The sequence below is a fragment of the Schistocerca piceifrons genome, chromosome 5 (genome assembly GCF_021461385.2).
Source record: "Schistocerca piceifrons isolate TAMUIC-IGC-003096 chromosome 5, iqSchPice1.1, whole genome shotgun sequence".
Classification (NCBI taxonomy): domain Eukaryota; kingdom Metazoa; phylum Arthropoda; class Insecta; order Orthoptera; family Acrididae; genus Schistocerca; species Schistocerca piceifrons.
In genome coordinates, this window is record NC_060142.1 from 393,359,344 (window position 1) to 393,374,169 (window position 14,826).

The window sequence follows — 14,826 nt, forward strand, 5'->3', positions numbered from 1 at the left end:
CGGTCGCTTGGTTCCAGACTGTAGCGCCTAGAACCGCACGGCCACTCCGGCGGGCTCATAGGCTGAAGTTGGATGTAAACCGTTCAGTGAATGAAATCCAAAGACAACTAAGATTCCTGATCGTCCGATTATAAGAAATTATCAACATTAGTGAACGGTAATAGCAGGCGTTGGCATCGTTGTGACTGGGAATATCGGTAACGGAATGATTGACTATGAGCGTTACAGAACTGAATTATTATTCTCGACTTTGAAATAGAACCAACACTGATTGCTATTTTACAGATTTAGGTACATATATACATCTCGAGCAGCTTATGGTGTTGCTGCTGCTGCTGTTGTTGATGGTGGTGATGATGATGATGATGATGATGATGATGATCATGATGATATAGATAGCACACATGAAGGAATCCAAGGTTTTACTGAAGTATATGAGGGGATGAAGACATTACTGTCTTGTAGGATAGGATTGTTAGATTCGAGAAGAGGAGAAAGAGCAGAATTTTTTGGAGAATGTGGATCACACGAAAATCACGAAACGGGAAAAGGATAGAGTCCTGTGAGGATTTCGCGTGGTTAGAAGGAACATTATATTCCAAACTAACCAGAGAAGAAAACATACTTTAAAAAGGCAACGACAGATATCAAATGGATTACATTGTCATTATGCAATGGCTTAGGCACCACATGAACGTCCTGAAAAGCATCACATATTTAGGTACAGTGTGGATCCAGTACGTAAACTAATAACGCTGAACAATAAGCTAAAATTCAAAAGAATATAGGGAAACAGGAAGCATACTACCTAGAAAGTTCCTACAAAATAAAACACAGTCATACGAAGTGGAGTTTTTCTCATGAAGAGATTGATGGGCCGCATAAAAGCATACTAGTGGTTCCTTTTTATTTCCATCCTGGCCCCCGATTGCTCACTTTTGGCAGAATAACACCAATAAACAGTTGTTCCATGGACAATAACGGTGGAGTGAAACAAAAAAAGAATGCTTTTAGTGAGCTACAGAGACATTAAGCGATAAATTGTTAAGTTGCCTTAACGGAATTTGAACTTGCTGCCGCCCCCCTTTTTCCCATTTGTCAAGACTTGAATTTCATCATGGGTTCTGGCGAAGATAAATTGTGGCCACCTCATTTGACATGAGAAACGGCAAATTGCCTTGAAGCAACACAAGATGGAAGTGCGACACCAGAAATGATTATTTCAGTATGTTATATTAGTTCCTTTCTGATATGACACATCACCAATTGCCCCGTCTGCGAATGGAAGGAAAAGTGTTTCGTTTACTTTGTACCCCACGCTATACACGGTACGATAACTTAGAAAGCACATATTTAAAATTGAAAAAGAAAAGGTTGAGGCAAAATTGCGTAATGTAAATAATTCCCACGTGAGTAAAATGTAAATAGGATAAACTGTGGGAAACGCCTCTTAAGCTCAGAAGAAAGAGCTCGTGAATGATGACAGTGCATAGAAATTTTCACGTTGATGAGTTGTCTATCGCATCTGCCGAGATCATAGAAGGATATAGGAAGTAGAATGTTATTTGAATTCGTGTCAAAAATCAATCAAATAGAAAAAAATAGAGGGGTGTCAGATAATTTTCGGTTTGGTGTCCGAAAAAGTAAATATTCCAGACAAGCAGTTCTCACATAATGCTTAGTAATGGAACAAAAGCATGTCCAGGCTCATGACGAGGTAGGAGATACCTACGAAGAATTTGGAAACTAATAAATGGCGTGAAATTCCACTAAGTAATGCTAATGGGGGACGTTAATGTAAAGATGAATAAAAACATAACGATTCTTTAGCGGGAAACTTTGGGTGTTATATCAGAAATGACAGTGGACATATATTAGCAAAATTCACCGAGAGGAAATGGTTTTGCTTGAGACATGTGTCCAGCAGAAACAAGGAGGGAACGGGTGAGGCGAGAACCAAAACAAAATTAAAATGAAATTTATATCATTAAACAATAAATAGATTTAAGAATATGTGACGATCGTAGGCAACCTAAAACATAAAATAATGATTGGATAGTAAGATGCAGATTAAAAACTAGAAGGAAAGTGACTCTCATCAAACTTCACGTTAGAAGTGTACGTTATGAAAATTTATTCAGCAAAGATGAGTCAGCAACAATTTAGGGCTTTGAAAATGAAGACGTAAGTGAAAAGGCACTTACGGGATAGAGGTACTTAGGCAAACTGCTAAAGATGTTACATCAATGAAGAAAGCAAAGCAGCTATTTAAAAAATGTGCGAGCTCAAACCTAGCGATAACAGATATATATAGAACATACTGAATTAAACAAAAATATCCGTAAACGTCTTGGATGGTGGAGCTGTCTGGAGATGTCCTTTACCCAACTCAGAAGCCACGAATATAACACATCCTCCTTTGTCTAACACTCTGCCTGAGATGTTAGAGCCTAAAGTGTATGTCGTATGGACACTAAACAACTTCTTTCCTAGAGCAAGTGAGTAGCGATAAAATGTGGTCTTGAATTAAAACAGCTGAAAGTGGTACACGAGAAACACACCGGACCCTTTTATTCGACACTGTTATATTTATATAGATCTTATTTTACATCGTAGATTTAGAAAATACGGGCCGCTTGGCGGTGATTTGATAATAATAATGCTGACACTGGCAGGGGATGGAAGGGGGAAAGCTAATTTACATGACGTCGTACTTTAGCTGAGAGCTCATAAATGGCTGAAGTTGTTAGTCTATAGATCAGATGTTTAGAGAAGTCTTACTCCAGTTCTGAGCGCACAGTTTAGCTCACACTTTTCCAAACACTGGATTGCTAAACGTAGTTTTTGCGCTTCTACGCATTACCTTACAGCCAAACTAAAGACACAATCAACCACAAATGACGTTATCGGAAACAATATTTTGATTCAGACACTTTTTCATGTCAGTTTCAGCTAATGGAAGGCTTCACACCCGTTACAGTATTATTAAAATCAGCTCCAACGTAACCTATTTAATTGATCGAGAGATAGCTTTGTGTTATTTTATTAGTTTAGTTTCCCACGGATCATTTGTACGATGAATCGTAATGATGCGGAACGAGTCATTTGAAGTTCACATCCCAAATTATTTTGTAAATATGGCTATATGCGGATCATTTACAAGACTTCTTTTATTTTTATTGTTATTATTAAATATACAGAAGTGAGTTACTAATTTATATCCACCACCATTTGCACGTTACAATATTAGAAATTCTTCTACGGAATAGGAGGAGTTGTCGAGGAGAAACCTTTTCAGTTTGTTTTCAAATTTTACTTAGCTGTCCATCAGACAGCTGTCCATCACCGGGTAAATGATCAAATTTTTTTAGTTGCAGTGTTGTGCACGCCTTTTCGTGCTAAAGACAACTTTAATGTGGAGTAATGAATGTCATTTTTTCGTCTGGTATTGTTCCTTTTTATCTATAGTGGATTATATACAACAAATTTCATGAGAGAATAAATATTCTATGAAGCAATAGTCAAAATGCCTAACTCTTTATTGTAGAGTACAACTGTTTTTAGTCGGCAAGACTGGAGCAGCTTCTTAGAGTCTCAACATGAAGGCTGTATGTTTGTCCTACACTCTTTGTGTCAGCACTAATTTTACTGCACTGCGCTCAAGTTTACTGTTGCTGAAGACCAAGGTTTACTCTCGGCGTGTGTCATTCGCTGCGACTGAGAGGCCAGACACTTATTTCGACATATGTATCACTCTGTAGTTTGCAAAAGAATACGCGAAGCCACCTGAAACCCAGTTATCTTGCTGTGCTCATGAATTAGTAAAAATATGCGAAGTCATAATTTGGTTTTGACGGATTCGTAAGTTAGATGGGTTCCTCATCGATTGATTACTAACAAGGTGAACGCGCTCACGATTTTTTTAGTAGCTGCATCGACTGTTTCAATTAGAAACTAACAAATTCTGTGCGTTCATCTGTAGTATGGCTCAGGTGTGGTCTGCTGCTTCATGTCAGAAACAAAACAATAATCAAAGCAGTTGGTGAAATTCTGTGTCCTCCCGCCTTTAAAGGCGACCTCGCTTTCATCTACCAGCAGAATATAAGTGGAATTAGTCTTGTCCAGTATTTTATTAGTACACCTATCCTATAGTATTATGCCAACGGCCTTGCCGCAGTGGTAAGACCGATTCCGTCAGATCATCGAAGTCAAGCGCTGTTGGGCTGGGTTAGCACTTGGATGGATAACTATCCGGTCTGCCGAGTGCTGTTGGCAAGCGGGGTGCACTCAGCCCTTGTGAGGCAAACTGAGGAGCTAATTGATTGAGAAGTGTTGGCTCCGGTCTCATAAACTGACACACGGCCGGGAGAGCGGTGTGCTGACCACATGCCCTTCCATATCCGCATCCAGTAACGCCTGTCGCTGAGGAAGACACGGCGGCCGGTCGGTACCTTTAGATCTTCACAACGGAGTTTAGTTTGGATTTAGTTTTTTATCCTATAGTATAATAGTGTACTTATACCGATAATAGCAAATTATTACCCTTAATTCACAGGCCAATTAGGTATAAAATTTTTAGTGTAAAATCTAAATACAAAGGCCTGATACAGTTCCGAGCCTTTCTTCCGACCACTGAGGGTGGCGGAAAACCATCTTGTCTATCTTTTCCTATCTTTCTTTTTACTAACGTTTTTACTTAACACCCTCCGTTTCCTTTAACTAAATTGTAGCTTATACTTTGCTTAGTTTTCTGGTGCCTCATTATTATTATTTTGATTTTGTTTGCTGAAAACAAGTTTTGCTTGTAATTTGGAATAATTTATGTTGTTACGTGATGATAATTGTTGAAGGACGACCTGTTTTAAAGTATGAAGTAATGGGTATTTAATTGTGCAATAAATGAATAAAAATAAATTTAAAGAATTCAGTATGATCCAAAGAGTAATACGATAACTATCGACTATTAGACATGTATTATGGACCGACAGGTCGGAAAAAACGAGAAAAGCTCTGGAATGAAAAAGAAAACAAAAATAGGCTTTTATCAGGATTAAGTAAATGTCTACGAAGATTCTTTTGAAATACGAACTGTTGAAACAGCTACCCTATTCTAGAGTTTTGCCATATTCTGACTTGCACCTCCCCAACTGCAAAAATATGTAGACCTAGCTGGAAAATGTTTTGAGGGCAAAAAAGATATAACAGCCACAGTTAGATACTTTATGACAATTCAGAGCTGCACTTCATGGATGGAAAACTTTGGATAGAATGCACTGAGTTGGAAAGGTACTAAACAGAAAAATAAGTGCGTTGTTGATCCCTTGACCTACAAAACACAGTGTTTCACTAATAATCTGAGAACGTTTCAACTTGCTTTTGTAGGTCGTGCTAGGATAAATAGGTAATTTCTTTTTGTTTTAAATCTCCCATAAGTGTAATTGTGTACGTTGTCAGATGGTTTTTCAAAATATGTAAATGCTAGCAGACTTTGCAACTAAACTGTTTTTTTATTTCAGTTGATTTTGCAATTTGATATTATTGTCTGGTCTTCTAATTGTACGAGGCAAGCTAATGAAGTTGAGATATCAAAATATATCGAGAACTATGCATAATAGAAAATAAATCAGTACAGACCGAAACCACATTACCTTTGTACCAAGATACACAGAAAATGTCTTTGAAGAGCTTCCAAACTTTTGTTGATGAAGTTCGAATTCACTCTGTAGATGTAGAACATCAAACAGCCTTCTGTCTTGCCGGTACGAAACGTCAGGGAGGCGTAGACCTACTCTTCCAACGAGGCAATGCATATAATTACTGAACTCACTCGCCTAGGTATTCCGTGGTCTCCGTAGCCAGGTACCTTCTGTAGTGGGGGTCTCTTTGGAGGTAGCCGGTTCGAAATCTGGCGGTGGAAGGAATTTTCGTCACTAGTATTTGGCTGGCAAGGGGAGAGGAAGAGGTGCTGTACAGTACCTGATCACCAGACTGTGCGTCAGTGCGTAAAGCTAAGTTCCAAACCTTCCTCCGTGTCTCACTCAGTGATGTAAGTGATACTGTTGACAGAGATCCACTATCGTATGGGGACGTTAAGCTCGAGGGCCCCCTTTGTGCTGTTCTAGAGGAATAGGGTATGTGTAAACAGGAGGTTTCGCACTCTGTCCCCTTTCGTCATCATGCAACATAAACACGAAACTTCACTGTACATAAACCCATTACGTCAGACGCGCGTAAAACATAACTTTCCTACTTCGAGAAGGAAAGGAGTCAGTCCACATAAAGAAACAAAAGTGTTTCCAATTTAGCGGTAGAACCCACAACTCGTGATTTCCATCCAGTCATTCCGTACCATTTGAATTTACTATCAACTCCACTGACCGGTGCTAACACTCGACCTGCCTCCTATTGAGGAAAGAAGCTGGAACTTGCGGCGCAATTTTTGTGGTTAATCTCCTTGCTCAGTGATGTCCGTAGACTTCTAATTGCCCAGCTACGACATTAACTCTGCAATGGCAGCAGCTATGGTCGTAAGTGATACGTGAAAAATACTGGAAAAAACAAGTGTCCCCGTACGATGTCTCTCACAGTCTCGTCACAGGAGCCCTGAAATACGTGATCGTATTAGGAAGGGAAATCCTGTTGTCTACTAATAATCTCAATTCATTTTTTGTTACAACAAGGTTATATTCTCTAATTAATAATTTCATATTCACTGTGACGAGTCTTCTGCAAATTCTAACTGATTTAAAAGTGAAATAATAGAAATTTTCATTTCTAAAAGTGAAAAATTGCCCAGTGGTTGTAGTTGGTAAAGTTCAATCATGAAAGTTGCTCGCCCTATTTGGAGATCGTCAATCAACTGTTATAGTTAAATTCAGTCAATCACATACAAACACTCCACTTGCCACGCGGTATTTAACACTGGCATCATTACGGAAGACAGCTAATAAGAACGACACACTGGTTACTTCCTCTCTCTGATTTCAAAGTTCCGTACAAATGACTGAAAATTTATCGAAGTACAACACATCCGAGGTAAAGTTCGGAGACAGCGCTGGATAACACGGAAGAGTCCTTATCCAACGGGTCGCTCACTGACTGTCCACTAATATGCTCCTGGGTCAGCCGAAGTTCCAGCACGAAGAGCTTTGCAACGAATCGTTGCAGCTTCTTGCCTTTTTTGCTTACTCTTTCTCGTTTTATGGGTTCTTCTCTTCTTCATTCGGCTTGCAGCTCCGTCGATGATCGTGCAATAGATTTCGTTCATCGGCGCGGCTGGCTGCTTAACATTATAGGGAAACTGTTGTTGCGGATCGATTTCGACAGTCTGCGCGCCTGTTTTATACAACGACTCAGCGGTCAGAGTATAGGTGCAACCAGGTGCACCAGCTTACGACTTGCTGCGCGAATGAAATCGTGTAGTAAGGGCGGTTACATAAAAATGTTTCGATAAAACGATGAAACACCAAAAAGTGATGTTGAAATAAGTGAAAACAAGAAAGGTGTAGACAAAGTGTTTAAACTGCAAATAACCAAGAAATTGAATTTTGTTATGTCAACGAGCTTTAGCAATCGTGCCCGTTCTGATCGTTCTAGTTGATCCTTGCATTCGTATTTGGGATTTTTTCAGTGATGAGACTTTTTTTACTGAAAGAAGATTTCTGTTGAGTAAAGCTCAGGAAAAAGTATCATCCTGTCTTACAAGATAGAACAAACAGAAATTTTAAGTACACAGGAGATCCCTTTTGATGTGGATTGTGGCTAAAATATTTAAGTCAAAATGGTCAAAAGCCATACCACATCGTTAATGTTTTGAGTCTACAACATACTAAAATTTCGGAATTGTCCATTTAAATGAAAAGACTGTAAATCTACACAGATTTTACTAAACTGTGTGTATCAGTATTTTTTACTGAACTTACCCATTTCAGATTGTATACAGAGACGAATGAAACAGCTGAATTTTTTTAATATATTATTACACGTTTTTATCGAGTTTGAACTCTTTATCTCAATTTCGTGCCAACCATAAAAAACATACCAAAACTTCAAGCATCCTTACTTCACCTTCTTAGCATTCAGGAAACATTATTTCTCTTGATCTACGACAACTTAATGAAAGAACAGTTATAATAAAAAATAGTTGTTATTCATCTACAAATATTATACAGGAATCGCGCCGACATGTAGTTGCGCTAGAGGCAGATGGCATTAGGGATCACCTCCTCTTGTAACCAAATGCCTTCGAAGTTATAGAACAAACACCATCCGAACAGACCCTGAAGGTCCACCGATGCCGACCGGTCGCTGTATCGTCCTCAGTTCTTAGGCGTCATGGGTGCTGATACGGAGGGTCATGTGGTCAGCGCACCGCTCTCCCGGCCGTTGTCAGGTTTTGTGACCGGAGCCACTACTTCTCAGTCAAGAAGCTCCTCAATTGTTCTCACAAGGGTAGAATGCACCCCGCTTGCCAACAGCATTCGGCAGACCCGGATGGTGACCCATCCAAGTTCTAGACAAGCCCGACAGCGCTAAACTTCGGTGATCTAAGGGTAACCGGTGTTACCACTACGGCAAGGCCATTGGTAATCCACGTACAGAGCGCCATATAAATACCAAGTAAGGTAGGGAAGAAATACTTGCTTCGCCACAAACACTGTCTCCCCATATCTCATCCAACATCTTTGTGATCGTCGCCGCGCACGTAGCAGGTCTGCATTATAGTTACAATAAACTATGCAAGCAGCTGACACTGCTGTCCAAGTCAGTCTCTCCGAACGTATGTAACTCTGTGACATACCTGCGCACAACATGTACAATACGCGAATAAAACGTAATTCGTGTGTGTCATACACTGGTGTATTATTAAAAAGTATCTCTAGAAACAGAAATAGCAATACATTCTACTTATTCGCTAGCTTGCTGCGTTTCGGCAGACGACAATCGATGATGTGTGTGTGTAGGTAGGTATAAAGATTCCTGCAGATAAGTGTTCCGGCATTCGCTATGCGGCCGGCCATTGTGTCGGTGAACGTACAGTCGTGCTTGGCTGCCTGCTACGGTTTCTGCACGCCGTCGCATACGGCTGTGCCCTGCTTCTGACAGATCAAAAGTGCGAGTCTTACTTTACAGTCTGCAGCAGCCAATAACGCTATTTATCGTAATGAGCCATTGACGAGTATCATTCCAAATTCTCCTGTATTTCACATTCAGCACTCACAAATTTTAATTGAAAAGTAATTTCCTCAAAGATAAATAACGTAGTACATGTAACAACTAAATCGTTTTAAGTAGTCATTCGCAGATGGAAAAAAATATATTTGTCTATTTAAGTGATTAACATTGCAAGTTCACAGGTTAATGTAAGTCCGAGATAAGCTATGTGAAACGCTGGTACATTAATAACCGATGTAACTGCCAGAATGTGGAATGCAAGCATGCAAACGTGCATGCATTATGTTGTACAGGTGCCGGACGTCAGTTCGTGGGATGGAGTTCCACTCCCGTTGCACTTTGTCCGTCAATACAGGGACGGTTATTAATGCTGGTTGTGGATGACGCTGGAGATGTCGTACGATGATATCCCACATGTGCACGACTGGAGACGAACGTAGTGATTGAGCAGGCCAAAGCAACATGTCGACACTCTGTACAGCATGTTGCGTTACAACAGCGGTATCTGGGCGAGCGTTATCCAGTTGGAAAACATCCCCTGGAATGCTATTCATAAATGGCAGCACAATAAGTTCAAATGGTTCAAATGGCTCTGAGCACTATGGGACTTAACATCTATGGTCATCAGTCCCCTAGAACTTAGAACTACTTAAACCTAACTAACCTAAGGACAGCACACAACACCCAGTCATCACGAGGCAGAGAAGGCAGCACAATAAGTCGAATCACTAGACTGACGTACAAATTTGCAGTCAGGATGCGTGAGACAACCACGAGAGTGCTCTTGCTGGCATACAGAATCGCACCCCTGGCCATAACTCCATGTGCAGGTCCAGTGTGTCTCGGCCACAGACAGACTGGTTGCAGGCGCTCACCTGGCCTCCTACTAAGCAACACACTGCCATCATTGACACGAGTCAGAAGCAGCTTCCGTTAGAAAAGGCAGCTGACCTCCACCCTGCTCTCCAATGAGCTCTCGTTTGACACCACTGCAGTCGCAGATGGAGGTGGTTTGGGGTGCATGCTGCAGGGCGTCTGTCTCGGAGTTGTCCTTGAAGTAACCCATTTGTAACAGTTCGTTGCGTCATTATGCTGCCAACTGCTGCTCAGATTGCCGCTGCAGATACAGTACGATGTCCTAGAGCCCCACGCCGAACACAATGGTCGTCCCTCTGGGTAGTTTTGTGTGGCCGTCCGGAGTCTGGTTTGCTTGCGACCGTACAGTCTCGTCACCACCGCTGACAGCAATCATGTACAGTGGCTACTTTCCTGCCAAGTCCGTCTGTAATAATGCAAAAGGGACATCCACTTTCTCGTAGCCCTATTACACGACCTCGTTCAAACCCAGTGAGATGGTGATACGACGTCTTTGTCGCCTTAAGGCATTCCAGACTAACATCAACTCACCACGTCCAACTCAAAGGTAACTAACGCTCGCGACCGTTACAGCGTGCATTTAAAACAAATCTGATTTGCATCCTCATAGTGGATACAGCCAGCTGGACCCAAATTTGAATAGACGTCATGTTTCAGGTGTAGAAACACGCGTGCCAACATTCGGTTATGTTGCGCAACTCCTCTTGGTGTTGCGATTTTTTTCCCATCGGTGCATAATGATGAACTGTACGCCACGAGATTGAATACAATCTGGTGGCGTTGCAAGCACATGGCGCAATAAGAAAAGGGTATAAACGTAGTGGAATGGGGAATCGTTCTAGCGAAGGTAAGTGCCGAAAATGGGAAAATCCACTGAAATAAGCGGTTGACAAGGCCAGATTGTTAGGGTCCGACTCGTGATAACGAGCAACTCGCAAACGACGAAGATATTCGGCTGCTCGCACGCTGATCTACACTGTAAGCATCTATGGAAAGTGGTTAAGGGACTGTGGAACTATAAGTAGCTGACAAGATGTTGGACGTCCACACTTCATTACACACCGTGGAGGTCGAAGGCTTCCCACTACGCAAACCAGGGTAGGCGGCATTCTATGGTACAGGGCCGTGCTAAAATGCAGTACCTCCGAATTTTTTACGTGAAAGCTCTTAAAGTTTCTTTTTTTTAAAAAAAAACTTTAATATTCTACATGATTATTGTTCATGTCATTTCTCAATGTAGTCACACACTTGGTGAACACATTTTCCCCAATGAGAGACCAGTTTGTTGATACCGTCTCCGCAGAACGTTTGACTTCGTTGACGCAGCCCGAACCTCACCTCTGTTTTAACCGCTTCATCGCCATCAAAGTGAATCCTCGAAGGTATCCTTTAAGTTTTGGAAACAGATGAAAGTCGGATGGACCAAGTCGGGAATCTATGGAGGACCCCTACCTACCCTGGATGAGATAAAAACCAGAATCAGACAGACCAAACAGAATAAGAGTCCAGGTGAAGATGGAATACAGGCTGAAATGATCCTGGCAGGAGGAGAGAAACTTGCAGAAAAAAATTCACCGGCTGATGAACCCTGGCGTCGGATTTTTGCAGCGCTGTTTTCATGCTGAAGGAGAGGGTGCTCCATGTGTGGACGAACATTTCTGCCGTTAAGAACTCGATTACAGCACACAGTTTCTCACACACCGACATAGTTACATTACACACCGCCATGTTACATACTACAGTTCGGAGCCCTCTAGCGGTAGATAATTGCAACTTAGGTCAGCGAAGCGAGAACGTCAACCGAGTACTTTTCAGCACGCCTTTGTAGCATATCTACATCTACATCTACATGGATACTCTGCATATCACATTTAAGTGCCTGGCAGAGAGTTCATCGAACCACCTTCACAATTCTCTATTATTCCAGTCTCCCATAGTGCGCGGAAAGAATGAAAACCTATATCTTTCCGTACGAGCTGATTTACCTTAATTTATCGAGGTGATCGTTCCTCCCTATGTAGGTTGGTGTCAACAAAATATTTTCGCATTCGGAGGAGAATGTTGGTGATTGGAATTTCGTGAGAAGATTCCGTCGCAACGAAAAACGCCCTTCTTTTAATGATTTTCAGCCCAAATCCTGTATCGTTTCTGTGACAGTCTCTCCCATATTTCGCGATAATACAAAACGTGCTGCCTTTCTTTGAACTTTTTCGATGTACTCTGTCAGTCCTGTCTGGTAAGCATCCCACACCGCGCAGCAGTAGTCTAAAAGGGGACGGACAAGCGTAGTGTAGGCAGTCTCCTTAGTAGGTCTGTTACATTTTCTGAGTGCCCTGCCAATAAATCGCAGTGTTTGGTCAGCCTTACCCACAACATTTTCTATGAGTTCCTTCCAATTTAAGTTGCTCATAATTGTAATACCTAGGTATTTAATTGAATACCACATGCGTCGACACGTTTCCAGTGGGACACACTCTATTCCACTCTGTAATTGAAAACGGAAACCACGTGTGTACGTGTACCTCACCCCTCATGGTAATGTACATCTGCGTCAGTGAAAAAGACCAATAAAAAGGTGTTAGCATGTGGACGTAATGTGCTGTTCCAGTCTCTTCTGTGCCTAAGGTCCATCACCGTTCCCTTTGGATCCCTACGTAATTCGGTGCTCTCAGATACACACGATCGAACAGCGGAGGAGTGGTACTCAAGCGTCAACTTTAGGTTACAATATCTCCGGATGTAATTAACATTTTACAATGTAACAAACGGCACAGATTACGTATTTGTTTATATGTTCAGATGTGCTAACAAAACTAACGGGGTTCTATTTAAAAAACGTAGGTTTGTGTTAAAAAACATACTTCCGTGCATTTTTTTATGGTTTGTATTAACCAATTACACTAGCCCCTCTCCTCACGTTCGGTCTGTGGAATCGATTCGTCAGTATCTGATGTGGTTTACGAAATATATCCAGCGGTAATGTTAGGTGACTCGCCCTATATATATATATATATATATATATATATATATATATATATATATATATATATATATATATATGTAGGGTGTTACAAAAAGGTACAGCCAAACTTTCAGGAAACACTCCTCACACACAAATAAAGAAAAGATGTTATGTGGACATGTGGCAGGAAACGCTTAATTTCCATGTTAGAGCTCATTTTAGTTTCGTGAGTATGTACTGTACTTCCTCGATTCACCGCCAGTTGGCCCAATTGAAGGAAGGTAATGTTGACTTCGGTGCTTGTGTTGAATTGTGACTCATTGCTCTACAGTACTAGTATCAAGCACATCAGTACGTAGCATCAACAGGTTAGTGTTCATCACGAACGTGGTTTTGCAGTCAGTGCAATGTTTACAAATGCGGAGTTTGCAGATGCCCATTTGATGTATGGATTAGCACGGGGCAATAGCCGTGGCGCGGTACGTTTGTATCGAGACAGATTTCCAGAACGAAGGTGTCCCGACAGGAAGACGTTCGAAGCAATTGATCGGCGTCTTAGGGAGCACGGAACATTCCAGCCTATGACTCGCGACTGGGGAAGACTTAGAACGACGAGGACACCTGCAATGGACGAGACAATTCTTCGTGCAGTTGACGATAACCCTAATGTGAGCGTCAGAGAAGTTGCTGCTGTACAAGGTAACGTTGACGTCACTGTATGGAGAGTGCTACGGGAGAACCAGTTGTTTCCGTACCATGTACAGCGTGTGCAGGCACTATCAGTAGCTGATTGGCCTCCACGGGTACACTTCTGCGAATGGTTCATCCAACAATGTGTCAATACTCATTTCAGTGCAAATGTTCTCTTTACGGATGAGGCTTCATGGATTGGTAGAGGCGGACCAATTCCATGGCCTCCACGCTCTCCTGACCTCAACCCTCTTGACTTTCATTTATGGGGGCATTTGAAAGCTCTTGTCTACGCAACCCCGGTACCAAATCTAGAGACTCTTCGTGCTCTTCTTGTGGACGGCTGTGATACAATACGCCATTCTCCAGGGCTGCATCAGCGCATCCATGCGACGGAGGGTGGATGCATGTATCCTCGCTAACGGAGGACATTTTGAACATTTCCTGTAACAAAGTGTTTGAAGTCACGCTGGCACGTTCTGTTGCTGTGTGTTTCCATTCCAAGATTAATGTGATTTGAAGAGAAGTAATAAAATGAGCTCTAACATGGAAAGTAAGCGTTTCCGGACACATGTCCACATAACATATTTTCTTTCTTTGTGTGTGAGGAATGTTTCCTGAAAGGTTGGCCGTACCTTTTTGTAAAACCCTATATATATATATATATATTCTCAGTCTTTCAATACACTTATTGGCAGAAAAATGTACATTGTTAAAGTGGGTGTACCAGATTAGTTTCTTCACCACAAGCTCCAGAATACGCACCACTCTTGTTCTGACTCATTGGCATGGCCACAGAAAATGTAATGTATCAGGTAATGTTTGTGAATGTTTCTTTGACTTGCACAACCATATGTGGTGTTAACAAGCTTCACTCCTGGATTCAGGTTTTGTTCATCCTATATGTTCTTTATCAGATTCTTCACATAAACATTATGCCATACACCTTTCATCAGATTGAATCTCAACTCGCTTCCGTTAGTTTCATTCACATTAATATTTTCAACACCTGGTAGCATTCTCGCTAATGCATCTAGGACAATGTTTGGCTTACTGCTCGATATGTGATCTGAAACTCGTACTGGTAAAGTGCAAGTGCCCATCTTGTCAGTCTGCGGTGATGC

General features: G+C 41.5%; 1 protein-coding gene across 1 annotated transcript in view; it reads left to right on the forward strand.

Moving 5' to 3' along the window:
- Positions 1-14,826, forward strand: part of LOC124799023 (cilia- and flagella-associated protein 161-like) — a 200,651-nt gene that overhangs the window by 44,201 nt on the left and 141,624 nt on the right. Inside the window, exon 2 of the mRNA XM_047262560.1 lies at positions 315-430. Coding sequence (XP_047118516.1) covers positions 315-430 — 116 coding nt within the window. The remainder of the gene's footprint in view (positions 1-314; positions 431-14,826) is intronic.